Consider the following 21,708-nt stretch of genomic DNA (forward strand, 5'->3'; position numbering starts at 1 on the left):
CGGCACAATGAGCGGTCCCTAGAAAACCGCGCGTTCCGCCGATTACAATTGAATATCCTGGGCATTACTTGACACTAAACAAAACCCTCAAACAGTACATGGAAGGCCCCATCAAAGCCATGCATAAAGGGAAATCGATTAAGTACCACTTTTAGTCGATAAAGGACCAACGCACAGCGTTGGAATTCTTTAACCACCACTGAATCGGGAATTTTACACACCAACCACAGGCCGACAGACAACTGAAAGTGGTCATAAAAGGCCTACCAAACTCTGTAAAAGAACACGAAATAGAAGAAGAGCTACAATTAAAAAATTTCACAATGTCCAATGTACACCAGTACAAAAAGAGGGACGAAAACACTAAAGAGCTACGTCCATTGGACGTCTACTGCATCACACTGTAGAAAAATCCAGAAAACGAAGCAATTTGTAACACAAGATACTTACTCGATACAAAAATAACAGTAGAATCCTACAAGAGCAAAGAAGGCCCTCCACAATGTAAAAAGTGCCAAGGGTTCTTCCACACATCAAACTATTGTAACATGCCGACGCGCTGCGTCAGATGTGGCGGCGACCACAGAGCCTTCCAATGCCAAGTACCAAAAGACCGACCTCTTCACTGTGTAAATTGCAACAAGGATGGCCACCCAGCCTCATTTAGAGGCTGTGAAGAATTCCAAAAAGCAATTGAGGCCTACAACAAACAGCGACCACAAACACAAACGCCAGCACCCAGACCCACAATCCGACAAACGGCAATGCCCACTCCAGCAGAAGCCAACCGAATGGGAAGAAGAAACTGGGCAACTCTACCACCACAAACCAACAACGCCACAACCACCTCCAACAACAGCGGCTTAGAATCCATCCTAAGTTTTGTAAACCAATTAAAATCACTGTGGGACAAAGTCCAGAACTCAAACATAATACAACAAATATTAACCATCATCAATAACTTTACTCAAGCACCGGACATAATGTCCAAGATCACAACCGTCGTCGGAGGAATGATGACTATCTTCAGTACCTTCAATGGAATTTAGGCCCCCAAAGAAGAAACACCTTCGATTTTGCAACTTCAATGCAAATGGAATCGCCAACAAAAGGGAAGTACTTAATGAGTTCATTGAAGAACAGAAGATAGACGTCCTTCTCGTCACCGCAACATGATTTGCCACAGGACAGACAGAAGAAACAGGCGGGGAGGTGGCACCGCCATATACATCCGCCCCTACATCACTCACCACCCCGAAATCATGCCACCGATGCACTCACTCGAGGCCACAATTGTGCAAGTAGAAACGGCGCAAGGCAAAATAGCCCTAGTAGCCGCGTACCTCAGCCTCAGAGCAGAATATGAGGAACAAGACCTTACGTGGATATTCGACAACCACGAACGGGTCCTCCTATGTGGTGACCTTAATGCCAAAAACGAGGCCTGGAATTGCAGAAGGAGCAACGCAAGAGGTGACAGACTCCATGACCTACAAGGCCGCCTCAACGCAGCAATAACAGCCCCAAGAGACATAACATACATCCCCTTCAACAGCCTCCACCGGCCAGACGTACTGGACATCTGTATCACAAAAAATCTAGATCCGGAAATGAACCTACAAGTACGAAATACACTAACATCGGACCATCTTCCGGTAACAGGCCACATCGGTGATGCATTGGAACCCCCACGACCACGGCAAACCATCAACGTCGACTGGGCACAGTATGAACGGTGGTTAAACAACAATGTCACGCCCACAGCAGCGCTCAACACCGAACAACAAATAGAAGAAGCCATCAGCACCATCACAGATAAGATAACTACAGCATATAAAAGGGCATCCTCCAAAACAACTTTCCTGGAGGTCAAATATAACACACTCCCACCGCTTATTCAGGACCTAAAATACCTGAAAAACCAGGAACGTCGCAGATGGATCCGAACCAGAGACCCGCAAGCAAGGAGAGAAGTCAACAGGCTCACCAGGGAGATCCACAAAAGAGCAAAAGAGTGGAAAGCAGAGGTCTGGGAGGACAGGAAGGCGGCACTGCAACTGCGCCTGCGAGACTGGAAGCTAATAAAGAACCTACGGACACCAAAACAACATAAACCGGCCCTCAGGGACGAAAATAACATGGTTTTTGACGATCTCAGGCAGGCTGAAATATTTGCCTCCACATATGAATTACAAAACAGAGTGGAGCAGAGGGCAGTACAACTACCTGATGAAGAGGATTTCAACAGGAGAATCCAAGCAACTATTCAACAAATAAGGTCGAACCCAATCAATGACGCAGCAGAACTAACAACCACTGCTGAAGTCCGCACGATTATACTTAACAACAACTCCGCGCCTGGACCAGACAAGGTATCCAATGAGCAACTCAAACACCTGCCACGCAAACCACTGGTACTGCTCACTCGTATAATCAACGCATGCCTCCAAAAAAGTCACTTCCCTGACGTGTGGAAAGTGTGCAAAATCGTGCCCATCCCGAAGAAAGGAAAGGACCTCACAAAGCCGGAAAACCACCGCCCTATAAGCCTGCTGCCAACGATGTCCAAGGTGCTGGAATGTGTAATACTTCCGAGAATCAGGCAACCATTACTAGCCAACCATTTCATACGCAGAGAGCAGTTCACCTACCAAGAAACCCTTTCAGTGGAACTGCAACTCCTGAGGATCACTGAGTTCGTAACAAAAAACATGAATCTCTCCAGATTCACGGCGGCAATACTGCTGGACGTGGAAAAAGCGTACGACAAAGTGTGGAGAGATAACCTCCTAGTGAAACTATATGAGGACACGGATCTCCCGCGCTGCTACCTAAAACTCATTGACAACTATCTAACAAACAGAAGATGCTTTGTGACCATCAACGGGAAAAGGTCAGAAATAAAAACCCTCCACGAGGGCATCCCGCAAAGGTCAGTCATCTCGCCCACACTGTTCACAGTGTATGTAAACGACCTACCAACAACCCAGGACACAGTGCTGGCCCAGTTCGCCGACAACACGGCGCTACTGGCCAGCAACAGAAGACTTGACACCACGATCAGAAAGCTGCAAGAGCAAGTCGACCTAACAGAAACATGGGCAAGACTAAACCGGATAAAAATAAACGCGTCAAAAACTGAGGCCATCCTATTTACAAGACGGCGCCCTGAACTCCACGACAGACTAGAAATCAACGGTGAGCGGGTCCCGTGGAGACAAACAGTCCGCTATCTAGGGGTCACCCTAGACAGCAAAATGATCTTCAAGACACACCTGGAAGATAAGAAAATAAAAACCACAAAAGCCATCCATGCCCTTTACCCCATCTTGGCCAGCAAGGACATGCTACCAGCAACGAAACTAAAAATATACAAATCCATCATACTACCGGCCATGCTATATGGATGCTCCTCCTGCGGCATCCCATGCAGAACCAACCTCGCAAAGCTCCAGACGCTGCAAAACAGATGTGTGAAGCTGATCCTGAATGCCCCTCCATGGACAGGTACTGAGCGAATACACAGAGAACTAGAGATGCCAAACATGGCTGAACTTGTAAAGGAGGCAACAACCAGACTAGTGGACAAGGTAAACAGGCTCAGACCTGAGCTTAATCAGTAAGAGGAAATAGCTGTTTACGAACCGGCACCCTGGCACAAAATCAGGGTGCCCTTGACCATCATTAGAAACTAGGATGACCACCATAGATTAGCATAGAAACATCAAGAGTGCCGGCCGCGATCTAGGTGGAAACATCAAGAAAGTGTAGCTAGTTCATAGGTAGAAACACCAAGCAACTGTAGTTAAGATATAGACTAGAAACATCAAGAAAGTATAGGTATTTAATAGGTTAGAAATACCAAGCAAATAGAGTTAGTACATAGGGTAAAAACGAAAGACAAGTGTAAATAGTACTTAGGATAGAAACATCAAGATGAACTAGGTTAGAACTCGCAAAACAGGAACAAAAAGTAGCATAGACACATCAAGAATGTTAGGATAGATAATGTAAAGACTGAAGTATAAATGAAATAGGCCATGACCAATTCAAGACCACTAACGAGGCCCTAAAGGACCAAATCAGTGCCCAAAGGGACCTCTAAAGAATCAAAAATGGTGCCCCTATTTATAAATAAATAGTGACCCCAAATAAGTAACCCTACCAGCACACATGAGGGACCAATCGCCTCAGGCGATAGTACCCTTGCCTCCAACACACACACACACACACACACACACACACACACACACACACACACACACACTCAAGCAGACATATTTAAAGGCAAAGAGTTTGGGCAGAGATGTCAGTTGAGTTGGAAGTGCAGAGGCAAAGATGATGTTGAATGACAGGTGAGGTATGAGTGGCGGCAAATTGAAATTAGCGGAGATTGAGGCCTGGTGGATAACGAGAAGAGCCGATATATTGAAGGGCAAGTTCCCATCTCCGCAGTTTGGATAGATTGGTGTTCGTGGGAAGTATCCAGATAACCTGGACGGTGTAACACTGTGCCAAGATGTGCTGGCCGTGCACCAAGGCATGTTTAGCTTCAGGGTGATCCTCATTACCAACAAACAGTCTGCCTGTGTCCATTCATGCGTAGGGAGCCAGAGGGTAGGGAAGGTGGTTTGGGGATTTCATAGGGATGAACCAAGAGGTTACGAAGGTTAGGTGGACGGTGGAAAGACACTCCTGGTGGAGTGGGGAGGATTTCATGAAGGATGGATCTCATTTTGGGGCAGGATTTTAGGAAGTCGTATCCCTGTTGGAGAGCCACATTCAGAGTCTGATCCAGTCCTGGGAAGTATCCTGTCACAAGTGGGGCACTTTTGGGGTTCTTCCGTGAGAGGTTCTCGGTTTGAGGGGATGAGGAAGTGGCTCTGGTTATTTGCTTCTGTACCATGTCGGGAGGGTAGTTGTGGGATGCGAAAGCTGTTTTTGGTGTAATGGTTCAGGGATTCAGGACTGGAGCAGATTCGTTTGCCCCGAAGGCCTAGGCTATAGGGAAGGGACCGTTTGATATGGAAAGGGTGGCAGTTGTCATAATGGAGGTACTGTTGCTTGTTGGTGGGTTTGATGTGGACGGATGTGTGAAGCTGGCCATTGGACAGCTGGAGGTCAACGTCAAGGAAAGTGGCATGGGATTTGGAGTAGGACCAGGTGAATCTGATGGAACCAAAGGAGTTGAGGTTGGAGAGGAAATTCTGGAGTTGTTCTTCATTGTGAGTCCAGATCATGAAGATGTCATCAATAAATCTGTACCAAACTTTGGGTTGGCAGGCTTGGGTAACCAAGAAGGCTTCCTCTAAGCGACCCATAAATAGGTTGGCATACGAGGGGGCCATCCTGGTACCCATGGCTGTTCCCTTTAATTGTTGGTATGTCTGGCCTTCAAAAGTGAAGAAGTTGTGGGTCAGGATGAAGCTGGCTAAGGTGATGAGGAAAAAGGTTTTAGGTAGGGTGGCAGGTGATCGGCGTGAAAGGAAGTGCTCCATGGCAGCGAGGCCTTGGATGTGTGTATAGGGAAGTGGCATCAATGGTTACAAGGATGATCTCCGGGGGTAACAGACTGTGTAAGGATTCCAGGCGTTCGAGAAAGCGGTTGGTGTCTTTGATGAAGGATGGGAGACTGCATATAATGGGTTGAAGGTGTTGATCTACGTAGGCAGAGATACGTTCTGTGGGGGCTTAGTAACCAGCTACAATGGGGCGGCCGGGATGTTTGAGTTTGTGAATTTTAGGAAGTAGGTAGAAGGTAGGAGTGCGAGGTGTCGGCGGGTTCAGGAGTTTGATGGAGTCAGGTGAAAGGTTTTGTAGGGGGCCTAAGGTTCTGAGGATTCCTTGAAGCTCCATCTGGACATCAGGAATGGGATTACCTTGGCAAACTCTGTATGTAGAGTTGTCTGAAAGCTGACGCAGTCCCTCAGCCACATACTCCCGACGATCAAGTACTACGGTCATGGAACCCTTGTCAGCCAGAAGAATGATGATGGATCGGTCAGCTTTCAGATCACTGACAGCCTGGGATTTGGCTGTGGTGATGTTGGGAGTAGGATTAAGGTTTTTCAAGAAAGATTGAGAGGCAAGGCTGGAAGTGAGAAATTCCTGGAAGGTTTGGAGAGGGTGATTTTGAGGAAGAGGAGGTGAGTCCCGCTGTGATGGAGGACGGAACTGTTCCAGGCAGGGTTCAATTTGGACAGTGTCTTGGGGAGTTGGATCATTAGGAGTGGGATCAGAATTATTTTTCTTCATGGCAAAGTGATATTTCCAGCAGAGACTAAGAGTGTAGGACAGTAAATCTTTGACAAGGGCAGTTTGGTTGAATCTGGGAGTGGGGCTGAAGGTGAGGCCTTTGGATAGGACAGAGGTTTCGGACTGGGAGAGAGGTTTGGAGGAAAGGGTAATTACTGAATTGGGGTGTTGTGGTTCCAGATTGTGTTGACTAGAATTTTGAGGTGTTGGGAGAAGTGGAGCTGGAAGTGGGAGATTGAGTAGATGGGAGAGACTGGGTCTGTGTGCAATGAGAGGAGGTTGAGGTTTGTTGGAAAGGTTGTGGAGGGTGAGTGAGTTGCCTTTCCGGAGGTGGGAAACCAGGAGATTGGATAGTTTTTTGAGGTGGAGGGTGGCATGCTGTTCTAATTTGCGGTTGGTCTGTAGGAGGATGCTATGAACAGCTGGTGTGGATGTGGGAGAGGAAATATCGAGGAATTTGATTTGGGATAGGAGTTGACGGGTGTGTTCATTGGCCGAGTCGATGTATAGGTGAAGGATTAGGCGGGTGAGGGCTATGGATTGTGCTGTTTGGAACTGGTATAAGGACTGATGGAAAGAAGGATTGCAGCCAGAGATGGGAACTTTCAGTGTGAGGCCTTTGGGGGTAAAGCCAAATGTCAGACAAGCCTGAGTAAATAAAATATGGGAGCGTAATCTGGCTAGGGTGAAGGCATGTTTGTGGAGGGAATGTAAATGAAATTTAATGGGGTCATTGTAGGGATGTCGTGAGGTTGACATGGTGTTAGAAGGTGGAAAGGGTAACATGAAGTTAAAGTGAATATATATATATATATATACGTTCAAACCTGTGGGGAGCTGCTAAAAAATGATCGGTTATGTGGGAAAAACGGGAATGGAAATAAAACAAAGGTTGTTGGAAATAGCTGAGATGGTTGTTTAAAGGAACTGAAGCTGTGAAATAGTATTCACGAGTTTACACGAAATGTTTGTAAACTTGGAACAGCAGATTTTATAGCAGCGGTAATGTTGAAAGTGTTAAGTTTTTAGGTTATGGTTTGGAAGTAAATTATGTATTATTGAGTATAATTAGGCAGGATAAAATGTATGGTAGATTATGGAAAAAGGGAAGATGAATACAAAGTGAAACTACTTGTACAAACAAAAAGAGAAAGTAAGATGATAGAAAAGATTTCGAAATGCAACAGAGACAATAACAAATGTAATTGTTGGGTTTAAATTAATGATGTAAATAAAATAGAAAGAAACTTCCACATGAGAAAAATATATTAGAAACAAAGATTCCAAGACTTACCAAGCGGGAAAGCGCCGGTAGACAGGCACAATAAAATAACACACACACAAAACTACGAGCTTTCGCAACCGGCAGTTGCTTCGTCAGGAAAGAGGGAAGGAGAAGGAAAGATCAAAACCCACATCCTTCCATCTTTCATCTTTCCTTCTCCTTCCCTCTTTCCTGACGAAGCAACCCACATCCTTCCATCTTTCATCTTTCCTTCTCCTTCTCCTTCCCTCTTTCCTGACGAAGCAACCGCCAGTTGCGAAAGCTCGTAATTTTGTGTGTGTGTTTGTGTGTTATTTTATTGTGCCTGTCTACCGGCGCTTTCCCGCTTGGTAAGTCTTGGAATCTTTGTTTTTAATATATTTTTCCCATGTGGAAGTAGGGTGTTACAAAAAGGTACGGCCAAACTTTCAGGGAACATTCCTCACACACAAATAACAAATAAAGAAAAGATGTTATGTGGACATGTGTCCGGAAATGCTTAATTTCCATGTTAGAGCTCATTTTAGTTTCATCAGTATTACTGTACTTCCTCGATTCACTGCCAGTTGGCCCAGTTGAAGGAAGGTAATGTTGACTTCGGTGCTTGTGTTGAAATGTGACTCATTGCTCTACAGTACTAACATCAAGCACATCAGTACATAGCATCAACAGGTTAGCGTTCATCACGAACGTGGTTTTGCAGTCGGTGCAATGTTTACAAATGCGTAGTTGGCAGATGCCCATTTGATGTATGGATTAGCACTGGGCAATAGCCATGGCGCGGTACGTTTGTATCGAGACAGATTTCCAGAACGAAGATGTCCCGACAGAAAGACTTTCTAAGCAACTGATCGGCGTCTTAGGGAGCATGGAACATTCCAGCGTATGACTAGTGACTGGGGAAGACCTAGAACAACGAGGACACCTGCAATGGACGAGGCAGTGCAGTTGACGATAACCCTAATGTCAGCGTCCGAGAAGTTGCTGCTGTACAAGGTAACGTTTATTACGTCACTGTATGGAGAGTGCTACGGGAGAACCAGTTGTTTCCGTACCATGTACAGCATGTGCAGACACTACCAGCAGCTGATTGGCCTCCACAGGTACACTTCTGGAAATGGTTCATCCAACAATGTCAATCCTCATTTCAGTGCAGATGTTCTCTTTATGGATGAAGTTTCATTCCAACGTGATCAAATTGTAAATTTTCGCAATCAACATGTGTTGGCTGACGAGAATCCACACACAATTGTGCAACTACGTCGTCAACAGATTTTCTGTGAACGTTTGGGCAGGTGTTGTTGATGATGTCTTGATTGGGCCCCATGTTCTTCCACCTACGCTCAGCGGAGCACGTTATCATGATTTGACACAGGATACTCTACCTGTGCTGCTAGAACATGTACCTTTACAAGTACGACACAACATGTGGTTCATGCACAATGGAGCTCCTGCACATTTCAGTCAAAGTGTTTGCACGCTTCTCAACAACAGATTCGGTGACCGATGGATTGGTAGAGGCGGACCAATTCCATGGCCTCCACGCTCTCCTGACCTCAACCCCCTTGACTTTCTTTTATGGGGGCATTTGAAAGCTCTTGTCTATGCAACGCTGGTACCAAATGTAGAGACTCTTCGTGCTCATATTGTGGATGGCTGTGATACAATACGCCTTTCTCCAGGGCTGCATCAGAGCATCAGGGATTCCATGCGACGGAGGGTGGATGCATGTATCCTCGCTAACGGAGGACATTTTGAACATTTCCTGTAACAAAGTGTTTGAAGTCACGCTAGTACGTTCTGTTGCTTTGCGTTTCCATTTCATGATTAATATTATTTGAAGAGAAGTAATAAAATGAGCTCCAACATGGAAAGTAAGCGTTTCCGGGCACATGTCCACATACCATATTTTCTTTCTGTGTGTGTGAGGAATGTTTCCTGAAACTTTGGCCGTACCCTTTTGTAACACCCTGTGTATATATATTCAGGTAAAAAATAAGGAAAAAAATTATAGTACAATAGATGTAAATAGGATGATATGCATTTCTGGCGTTACACTCAAGTGGAATTGCAGCGGTTTTTTCCATGACCTTGCTGAGCTCCGTCAACTTCTCAGCCTTCACCCTTTCTCCTGATCTCCAGGAAACTTTGTTTTTGGCGATGTGAACCCCTGCTCTCTGTGGCTATCAGGGTTGCTATAAGAATCGGGCAACTTATGAGAGGTTATCTGGTGGAGCCTGTCTCTATGTTCTTAACTCTCTTTACAGCGATTGTGTCCCTCTTCAAACACCTTTATAGGCTGTCACTGTTTGGGTGTGGACATCTCAGGCTGTTACTGTCTGCATTCTGTCTTCCACAGGATTGTGATGTCCCGCAGCATGTATTGGTTGGGCTGATAGCCCAATTGCTGCTACCTTTTTTGTTGTTGGGTGACTTTAACGCCAATAACCCTTTGTAGGGTGGATTGGTGGCAACAGGCCGAGGCACTGTCGTTGAGCAAATGTTGGCACAGCTCAACTTTGCTCTTCTAAATGATGGTGCCTCTACACATTTCAGTGAGGTGCATGGCATATACTCACCCATCAACCTTTCAGTCTGCATTCCTGGCCTTCTACCATTTGTGCAATATAATTTGCATGACAACTTGTGTGTTAGGTACCACTTTCCAATATTTCTGTCACTGCCCCAGTGTCACTCACCTGGGCGCCTCCCCAGATGGGCTTTGAATATGGCTGACTGGGACTTGTTCGCCTCCATTGCCACTCTTGAGCCTCTTTCTCATGGCATTGTTGATGTGGTGGTTCATACAATCACCGCCGGCATTTTATCTGTCGCAGAATCTGCGATTCCTGTTCTTCCGGGTCCTCTCGGCGGAGGACTGTGACTTGATGGTCAACGGAGATCACTGAAGTGATTAGATATCGCAGACAAGTCCTCCAGCATCGTAAGTGGCACTCATCATTGGAACACCTCAATACCTTTAAACGGCTCCGACGCCTTATTTGCTGACGGAAGCAGGAGTGCTGGAAATGGTATGTCTCCACCATTGGCACCTGTACCTCTCCATCACTGGTTTGGTGCAAGATTAGGTGACACTATGGGTATCGGACACCCATCGGCGTAACTGGGCTTTCCCTGATTGGAGTAGACTATACTGATTCAGACATGATTGCAGAACTCTTAACAGAGCAGCATGCTCAGAATTTCGTTTCTACAAATTACTCACTGGCCTTGCGCTCCCTGAAAGAGCGTTTGGAAGGTAGGAGCCTTTGGAAGGTCGGAGCCTTTCATTCCATACGCGCCACCCCAAATCATACAATACTCCATTCAGTGAGTCGGAATTCCACAGTGCCCTAGCCGCTTGACCTGATATGGCTCCCGGGTCGGATCGCATCCACTATCAGATGCTCAAACACCTCTCGGTGGACTGCCAGCGATACCTTCTCAACCTTTTCAACTGTTTCTGGCTTGAGGGTGAGTTCCCCTCTCAATGGCGGGAAAGCATTATCATCCCATTGATGAAGCCTGGCAAGAACCCCCTGGAGGTGGACAGCTACTGCCCTCTTAGCCTCACCGACGTTATGTGCAAGTTGCTTGAACGCGTGGTCAGCCGGATGTTGAGTTGGCTACTTGAGTCTCGGTTCCTTCTGGCTCCGTCCCAGGGTGAGTTCTGTAAGGGCCACTCTGCCACTGATAATCTGTTCTGCTTGGACTCTGCCGTCTGCGCGGCATTTGGCTATCGTCAACATCTGTTTGCCGTCCTTTTTGGCATGTGGAAGGATTAAGATACGATGTGGCGACATCACATCCTCACCATGCTTTGTGGGTGGCATCTTAGGGGCCCACTCCTGATTTTTATTCAAAATTTTCTGTTGCTTTGTTCCTTCCATGTGCAAGTTGGTTCCTCCCATGGTTCCTCCCATAGTTCCTCCCAAGTTCAGGAGAATGGTGTCTGGCAAAGCTGTGTCTTGAGTGTCTGCTTCTTTTTAGTTGCTATCAATAGGCTAGCTGCAGCTGTGGGCACGTCTGTATTGGCTGCTTTGTGTTCTGATTACTTTTTGCCAGTATTATATCTCTACTGGCATTGCGAATGCTGGACGGCGGCTACAGGGCGCAGTCTTGGGCCGTCACGCATGGCTTGCAGTTCTCTGCTGCCAAGACCTGCACCATGCATATCTGCTGGCGTCGCACTGTTCACCCTGAGCCACAGCTTTATCTTGACGGCAAACCTCTTGCCGTGGTGGAACTCGTCAGTTTTTGGGCTTGCTTTTTGAGATCCAGTTGACTTGGCTCCCTCATATTCGGCTGCTTAAACAAATGTGCTGGCGGCATCTTAACGCTCTTTGTTTCTTGAGTCACACCAGCTGGGGTGCCGATAGGTCTACCCTTCTAACACTGTATCAGGCATTGATTCAGTCCCATCTCGATTTTGGGAGCCTGGCTTAAAGTTCGACATTGCCTTCTACGTTGAGGTTGCTTGACCCTATGCTTCACCGCAGAATCAGACTTGCAACTGGAGCTTTCCGCACAAGCCCTGTAAAAAGCCTACTTGTGGAGGCTGGTGTACCTCCATTGTGGCTCCAGTGCCAACGACGACTGGCCTCGTATGCTGCACGTGTTTGTAGCTTACCCGGGCATCCAAATTACTATCTCCTGTTCCGCAACTTGGTTGTCAATCTTCCAGAACGGTGGCCCCGGTCAGTGTGTACGATCGTGGTTTGCGTCCAGGCTCTTCTCTTTGTGCTTGATTTTTCCCTCTCCACCCCTTTTCCAGCCAGTATATGTATACCCTGCCTTTGGCTGTATTTGGCACAGGGCCTGAAGGACTCAGACCTACCTGAGGCCCTCTGCCGCCACTTTCTTTCCATCCTCGCCGCATTTCATGGTTCTGATGAGGTCTATACTGACGGTTCGATGGTTGCTGGTCGAGTTGGTCATGCTCTTACTCATGGCGATCATTCTGAAAAACGCTCATTGGCAGCTGGCTGCAGTGTTTTCGTTGCTGAGCTGGTTGCCATCTCTTGCGCCCTAGAGTATATCCGTTCCTGCTCAGGTGAGTCCTTCGTTATGTCGTGACTCCCTCAGCAGTTTGAGTTATTGACCAGTGTTTCTCTTGCTCTTGTCCGATGATCACTATCAAGGAGTCCATCCATTCTCTTGGCCGTTGCGGCCGCTCCGCAGTTTTTTTGTGGACCCCAGGTCATGTCGGCATACCGGGTAATGAACGTGTTGACATGCTGGCCAAACAGGCTGTCGGTGCACCGGCTTTAGAGGTTGGCCTTTTGGAGTGTGATCTCCGTTCATTTTTTCGGCAGAAGGTCCTTGGTACCTGGGGTGATGAATGGCGCACCTGCCTTCACTCAGCAAACTTTGGATCGTCAAAGAGACTACCGGCGTGTGACGCTCCTCCTTGCTGTCCTTTCATAAGGACTCTGTTGTACTCTGCCAGCTGCGCATTGGCCACACCTGGATGGTGCATGGTTATTTATTGAGCCGCGATGACTCACCTCTCTGTCGCTGTAGTTCCGCTTTGACAGTGGTCACATTTTGTTGGACTGTGCTTTTAACTGCGCTCGGGCAGACATTTGTGCTTCCTGATACGCTCCCTGCACTTTTATCAGATGACGCTCCCATGGAACACTTAGTTTTGAGTTTTATTCATGCAGGGGGCTTTTATTGCTCGATCTGAGGGTTAGTCTCTTTCTTTTGTGTTGAGTCTGGCCTTGGGCCTAAGGTTTTAGATTGGGCTTTGTAGTGTGTCTCTTGGTGGTTGGCTTTTCGTTTTTTTGTTTCCATGGTCGGCCAGCCACTGTAACACTCTTTATATTTTTAATTCCTCTTTTCTGGTCTTTGTTTATGTCTTTCTTGTTTTGTGTCATCCCTTGTCATCTCCGTTTCCTGTTTCTGTTCCTTGTGGGTGTTCCATGATTGTGGAAAAAGGGAGCGATGGCCTTTTTAGTTTGGTCCCTTCAACCTCTACAAACTAACCAACCAACCCTGTCCCTGAACATATTGGCTGCACTGATTGATGAGCTCCCTAAACCTCCTTTCATACTTTTGCGAGATTTTAACACACACAACCCCTTGTGGGTGGCACCATGCTTGCTGGTGGAGGTAGGGAGGTTGAAAATGTCCTGTCACAACTCAATCTCTGGCTCTTAAATACAGGTGCCCCCACACATTTCAGTGTGGCACATTGCACATGTTTGGCCATTCATATCTTGGTTTTGCAGTCCTGGCCTTCTGCCATCTATCCACTGGAGCACCTATGTGGTAATGACCACTTCCCCATCATCATGTCACTCTCCTGGAGTCATGCCCACGGATGTCTGCCCAGATGGGCTTTAAACAAGGCAAACTATGCTGTCACCGCTGAATCTCCCCCCACATTGTGCCATCAATGGTGTTGTTGAGCAGTTCACTACAACGATCATTTGTGCGGCGGAAAACTCGATCCCTCGTTCTTTAGGGTGCCCCCGGCAGAAGACAGTCTCTTTGTGGTCGCCGGAAGTTCCTGAGGCAATTAAAAAGCATCGACAAGCTCTACAGCGACATAAGCGGCACCTTTCCTTAGAGCACCTAATAGCCTTTAAGCAGCTCTGTGCCCACGTTCACCAGCTTATAAAACAATGGAAACAGGAGTGTTGGGAGAGGTATGTGTCGACCATTGGGTGCCATACATCACCTTCCTCAAGTGTGGACGAAGATCAGACGTCTTTTTGGGTACTAGAGCCCAACAGGTGTCCCTGGTATTAACATCAATGGCGTGTTATCTACCGATGCAAACATGATGTCTTGCATCATAGTCTATAACAGGGGTATGAGCCATGAGGTGAAGGATTGGGAGCAGGGGTTGTGTAAAGATGTATGAGTATATTGTGTAGGTTCGGTGGATGGCGAAATACCATTGTGAGATGGGTGGGAAGGATAGTGGGCAGAACATTTCTCACTTCAGGGCATAATGAGAGGTAATTGAAACCCTGGCAGTTTAGTGGGTGGTACTGAGTTACAAGGAGAATGCTGCTCTGTGGGCGGACGGTGGGGCTTTGGGAGATGGTGGCAGGCTAGAAAGATAAGGCATGGGAGATATTTTTTAAAATTTCTTTTACTTTCAAGATTGGGTCAAGGCTTCAATGAGACCCTCAGTATATTTCAGGAGGGACTGCTCATCACTGCAGATACAACCACCATGGGTGGCTAGGCTCATGCCCTGGTGCTGCTGCTTGCAATGTGGTTTCAATTGCCTGTGACTACAGTTTGTGTGTGTGTGTGTGTGTGTGTGTGTGTGTGTGTGTGTGTGTGTGTGTGTGTGTGTGTGTGTGTGTGTGTGTGTGTGTGTGTGTATGTGCATCCACATGTTTGTGTCTGTTGTGGACAAAGGACAATGGCCAAAAGCTTTAATTGTGGAAGTCGTTTTGTTGTGATGATCTGTGACTCAGCATCTCCACTATATGGTGAGTAGCGACTTTCCTTCTCAATATTGTTACATTCCATCCTGGATTTTCCATTGTTTGACTATTGTAATTAAGTCTGGTTCAAACCAGAGGAAATGGAAGAGAATACACTTATGGACAATTCAGGTGTTTACTGTTATTTACTTGTATTTGAAGAAGCATTTTCTCTAAGGGAGCAGAAGAAAACATGAGATAACAAGCATAGTGTATGAATGTTGCAGTATTGTTTCTTGGAACATGAGATACAACACTGAATAGTTAGAGCTACAATGCAAAACTTTGATATTCAGAGAGGATTGCTTTGCATTGAGAGTACACCTTTTTTGATTAAGTAAGTGAAACAGTGTAAATAAGTAGAATTTACGTCTGAATTTTTACATGAGCAAGAAGTAAGATAGACGTGACAGTGAACTGAAGCTCCAGCTGTCCTTAGCATTTTCACATAACTTCATTACAAATGTTGGATTAGAAGGCAACATGGAATCATAAAACTGGTTCTCAATGATGAACATAACCTAAAGAAGGGCTAGTGTTTACTTTCAATAACTGCTGTATTTCATACAGTTTATGATGCCTGCAACAACATATACAAAGTGCTTGAAGGAGCGAAATATTACATACAGCCTATCACAAGCCGTTAGAGTGATTATGTCTTCCATGTATTTTAATAGCCTAATAGTTACATATTAATACTTATTTACTTCTAAGAAATGTATTGTACTTTTCTTTTTTAATAAAAAGAAGCAAAAATCTTGTTTTTATTCGCTCTGTTCCCATCTAATGCAAGCATCTAAGGAATTTGTTTTCTTCACATGCCCAGTTAGACGTTTGACTACTTTGGCTATTTTCTAACAGGTATATTTCTTTTCTTTCGCATTTGTGCTGTGAAAATCTTAAATCCCAGAATCACTCATGACATCTATATTCTTGTAATACAAACGTAACATTATCTTCAGACCACTCAGTTGTGCACACAACTCATGTCAGCAACAAAAGTAGAGAAGATAGTGCCAAAGCAGATAGGACACGAACTTCCTTTGCTAAAAAACCTACAAGCAGCGGAACACTAGAAAATACAAATTGAACAAAACCAAATTCTATTTGCTCGTGCTCGCATACTGTTTACACCAGAGGTAATTATTGTTCACTGATTCACATTCTTGTGTTTGTTCCAGTGTACTTGAAAAATTGCTGCTCTTTCTTTCTGTACATGTATATTCTGGTTCCAACTGCCAATCAGTTCTTCTTTTCTTTTAATCTAGAGCCAAGCAATTCAGCTTTTTCTTTCATTGAGCCCAGATCCCCAACCAAATTGTTAAGCTCGGTCTGAGTAAACAATTTGGGCTCTAGACTTTCTGTATTACAATGGAATTCATCATCATCTGGTTCATGTAAATTTGATTGTACATCAGAAAATACATCTGTTATAATTGAATTTAAATCATCTGGTGGTTCATGAACCGGCAAATCTACACCATGCCTTACTGGTTGGATGGCAGCTGGAAGGTTAGGGTAGCTTATTACCTTCTTGTTTTTTGAAGTATTACCAGTAATATCAACACTGCAAAAGTAGCAATCACCGGAATGATTTTTTGGCTCCCTCCATGTCATAGGAACAGCAAACCTAAAGGCGTTTTTCGCCTTTTTGGACCATTTTCTCAGATCTTCAACACACATAACATACCATATGCAGCGCCCAAGATTGATCTTGATCACCAAGTTTAGATCCAAAGTATGATAGATAAACCTTTTTCGCAAAGTCTGTAATGTTTCCTCGGTGTTTTTTAACCACATATTCACCACAAATGTAACAAAAACTGTCAGCAGAGTTTTGACAACCATGATTAGACATTGTACGGAGCACATGGAGGTTAGTTTGACAGTAAACGAAACACCATCTGTTAACACAAAAATAGAATTGACTCTTTTTGCCAGCAAATGTTTTTCAGCAGTGCTACCAACATCATATACTTTTATTACACCTCTTTTTAAAATTATTTTAACTATATAAAAACTGTTAAATTCTTTAAAAAAACACTTAATTTAATAAATGTAGCTGTAAAATGTGAATAAATGGTGGGTGATACAGTTTAAGTATCATGTTTGTATTTTCCACCCAAAAATACACATAAGAATTGTGTATATTCAGGAAAAAAGTTTTTCCATCATTGGCCTGCGTTATCAATACGGTATGCTGCTTACCGTATGATTACCTGTAGTAGCCTTTATTGCAGTGACATTAACCTTGACTCTTGTGCTTTCCTCGTCTTTCCCTCGTAAAACACGTACAGCAGTAGAAGCAGATTTGCTGTGTTGCTTATTTCATGAGTAAGATCTTCTCTTATAGAGTGAAAAACCTTATTTGATGTACCTAAAAATTAGGAATTCCATCTTTACTACCATACAAAAGAAGGTGCCATTTTAGATTTATCATTCCACAAGAAATTGTGTGGGATAATTTTACGCTGCATCAGCATGTTGTGTCCTTTCTTTTATCTTTCTTCTGTAATCTTATTTCATAATACATTGTTATTAAACATTATTACTAGTCTTTCGATAGGATGCTTCAGGTATTGCTGCTGATTTATGAGCATAGGCCGTGATCCAACACACAATTCTCTGCTTAACATTTCATCTTCCACTGCCAAAGAGATCGTTGTTGTTGCTGTTGTGGTCTTCAGTCCTGAAACTGGTTTGATGCAGCTCTCCATGCTACTCTCTCCTGTGCAAGCTTCTTCCTCTCCCAGTACGTACTGCAACCGACGTCCTTCTGAATCTGCTTAGTGTAGTCATCTCTTGGTCTCCCTCTACGATTTTTACCCTCCACGCTGCCCTCCAATACTAAATTGGTGATCCCTTGATGCCTCAGAACATGTCCTACCAACCGATCCCTTCTTCTGGTCAAGTTGTGCCACAAACTTCTCTTCTCCCCAATCCGATTCAATACTTCCTCATTAGCTATATGATCTACCCATCTAATCTTCAGCATTCTTCTGTAGCACCACATTTCGAAAGCTTCTATTCTCTTCTTGTCCAAACTATTTATCGTCCATGATTCACTTCCATACATGGGGCTACACTCCATACAAATACTTTCAGAAATGACTTCCTGACACTTAAATCTATACTTGATGTTAACAAATTTCTCTTCTTCAGAAACGCTTTCCTTGCCATTGCTAGTCTACATTTTATATCCTCTCTACTTCGACCATCATCAGTTATTTTGCTCCCCAAATAGCAAAACTCCTTTACTACTTTAAGTGTCTCATTTCCTAATCTAATTCCCTCAGCATCACCTGACTTAATTCGACTACATTCCATTATCCTCGTTTTGCTTTTGTTGATGGTCATCTTATGTCCTCCTTTCAAGACACTATCCATTCCGTTCAACTGCTCTTCTAAGTCCTTTGCTGTCTCTGACAGAATTACGATGTCATCGGCGAACCTCAAAGTTTTTATTTCTACTCCATGGATTTTAATACCTACTCCGAATTTTTCTTTTGTTTCCTTTACTGCTTGCTCAATATACAGATTGAACAACATCGGGAATAGGCTACAACCCTGTCTTACTCCCTTCCCCACCACTGCTTCCCTTTCATGTCCCTCGACTCTTATAACTGCCATCTGGTTTCTGTACAAATTGTAAATAGCCTTTCGCTCCCTGTATTTTACCCCTGCCAAAGAGATCATCAGAGGCTTTTTAATGACTATCACAAACTCAAACAGGTTCCGCAAGCCAAACCGTAACAGTTTTGTGATAGTTAAAGCCTCTGATGATGTCTCCAGCAGCGGAAGACAACTTGTTAGGCAGATAATTATGCTTTGGATCCCAGCCTTATGTCCATAAATCAAATATTAGTATTAGCACAAATACCAGCTGTGAAAGCCCACATTCTATGATTAAGCTGCATAATTGTTTTGAAATTACTTTTGTGCCTATTTCTTCAAGTTTTGAATGCATTTTTACTAATGGTGTATTATGTGTCTTTTTTTAGGGAGAGACAGCATCTGCTTTCAGCATTTCAGAATTTATATTTTTGGTGAAGAAGAGCAGCATTTCTAGTAATGAGGCATTAATGAATACTTGTTATTCTGCATACTGGATATTAAGAGATACCTTAAATGAAGCTGCAGTCTCAAACTTAAGCTATGCTACCATGTTGAACAGAGGAAAGCTGTGCATAAACATGCTATCGTGCTGTGGCGCCAAGTACCTACAAGTGCTTGTAGATACAGCATTGAAAGTTGACAAGTTATCAGACATGTTTGCAGCAAATAACTCGGTTAAAGAGAATCTTGAATTCTTAATACATTCCTTAAAAATATCAGTGGAAGCAGTGAAACTTACAAAAATAGAATATACATGTATGCCATTTTTACAAAAATACATACAATTGTTCCTGACAGCTTTAAAAAAGGATGTGCTGCAGAATTATCTGTATTTTAGTGATGTTATAAATGCAATGAACAATTTTACTGAACTAACAAAATGTGAACATGATGAAAAACTATGCATATCAGTACTTTGTGAATTAGCAGCTAAAGGTCAACCTATACCCAGTGTCAGTAATTTAGCACTGAAAGAATTCATTGATTTGTTAGCTTCGAAGCACTCATGCAGATTTGGAAACACAGTTGCATTTACAATATCTTCAATACCTTTTGTCTTTTCAAAGCTGATTACTGCCTGGTCCAATTGGTCAGCTCAAGAATGGCAAACTATATGGACTTCACCTGTGCAACGTGCATTTTATGATTTGATCTTGAAGCTCCTTGGTGTTTTATATGAATTGTTGCCCTCTGAAGGAGAAAATATTCAGAAAGAAGAGAGTACAGTTGATTCCATTTTAAATTTGCACAGACTTAATGTAAAATTAGTTTATCATATGCTGAGACAGTCAATAGATGTGAAATTGGAAAACCTTGACGCGGCCATTCCTTTGGTCACAAACATATTAGATTTCGGTGTCAAATGGGTGCTTCGTTTAAGAGACTCTGGTCATGGAAACTGGATGCAATCATGGGAGCAATTAGGTATGTATTTGATTTACTGTTACCTATAGCACTTAATATGCCATTTCATTTCTTGATTCCTAATTTTATACATTTGATGTGTACTTGTGTAAATAGTCCTTCCCTAGTGGTGGTGGTGGTGGTGGTGGTGGTGGTGGTGGTGGTGGTAGTAGTAGTACTATTAGTAATAATAATAATAATAATAATAATAATAATAATAATAATAATACAGATAAAACAACACCACATAACAAACCTGACATCATACTCAACAATAAAAAGAAGAAAATAAGACAACTAATGGAAATATCCATACCCAATACAACCAATATACAGAAGAAAACAGGAGAAAAAATTGAAAAATACATTCAACTGGCTGAGGAAGTCAAGGACATGGGGCATCAGGATAAAGTTGACATTATACCAATTATACTATAAACTACAGGAGTCATACCACACAATATCCACCAGTACATCAACGCAATAAAACTACATCCATATATATATATATATATATATATATATATATACAGACATCTGTAATTATTGATACATGTTCAATTACCCGAAAGTTCCTAAATGCAATGTAACATATACCGTATAGTTAAAAGGAAGTCGCACTTGATCAAGGTCTGTGTCACTTTCCATTTTTGAGCAGACATAACGTATGAGAAAAGAAAGAAGAATAATAATAATAATACCCGTGGAGGCTCAGGAAAAGAATAGGCCTTCGGTATGTTCTGCCAGTCGTAAAAGGCGACGAAAAGAACAAATCACTAATAGGGCTAACCCCCCTTTTAGTGGGATTAGTTGGTTCAGGACAAAACTAATGAAGCCTTGGACAAGCGCTCTCATGGTCGGGGACGACACTTGAACCCTATGCCGGTCCACAATGGTAACAACACTGCTAGCCGCACGGAAAATGATTTAAATTCAAATAGAGGTGTTTCGCAGTACATGCTTCCTGCAACCACTCTAGAAGGAAACAGACAGAGGATGAGATGGTCAGATGCAGTTAACTGACACCTCATGTTCTGTTATTACCAAGCAACAAACTTAGGAACCAACACAACTGGATACAGATCACAAGTATACACAGCATTTATTACCAAATACCCAGAATTAAAATTTTGAACAGAACGACTAGCTGATCAGATTTGTGTAATAATCAAAAATAACAGGATACCCCAGTGAGAATTAGAAAACATAAAACAACAAGTACATCAAATACTGGAACAAAATAATGTGCAATCAGAAGAAGAAGAAGAAGAAGAAGAAGAAGAAAATACAGTAATGGACTCAGATCCCAGAGCAAACAAACAAAGAACAAAACACGTCAATTAAACAATGAGAGGAAAACGAAATCTTAAGACAGCAATCAGAACAAGCACAAATATAACATGAAGTGACACAAATGTTAGACATAGAAGGAAATTTCAGTTGACATATATAGAATACAAAGACACAAATACAGACATTAGACCATTCTTGCATAGACCACCAATTAACCCACAAGTCGAAACAACGATAACAACTATCAACACAATCATACACAACAAAATAAATGAAAATACATCTATGGAAGAGTTACAACTACTGGTTTATGTAGGAGCACTCACTACACTATATGTACATACTAGGCAGAGATCAGAACAAACCAACACACAGAAGAAACCCACAAAACCAGCATGGAAACAGGCTACAGATCAGAATAGAAAAACT

The 21,708-nt window shown here is 43.5% G+C and overlaps 1 protein-coding gene across 1 annotated transcript in view; it reads left to right on the forward strand.

Annotated features, from left to right (window-relative positions):
- LOC126273459 (uncharacterized) overlaps positions 1 to 21,708 on the forward strand; it is a 232,339-nt gene that overhangs the window by 52,238 nt on the left and 158,393 nt on the right. Inside the window, exon 4 of the mRNA XM_049977016.1 lies at positions 18,969 to 20,007. Coding sequence (XP_049832973.1) covers positions 18,969 to 20,007 — 1,039 coding nt within the window. The remainder of the gene's footprint in view (positions 1 to 18,968; positions 20,008 to 21,708) is intronic.

Source organism: Schistocerca gregaria, chromosome 5 (genome assembly GCF_023897955.1).
Source record: "Schistocerca gregaria isolate iqSchGreg1 chromosome 5, iqSchGreg1.2, whole genome shotgun sequence".
NCBI classification, from domain to species: domain Eukaryota; kingdom Metazoa; phylum Arthropoda; class Insecta; order Orthoptera; family Acrididae; genus Schistocerca; species Schistocerca gregaria.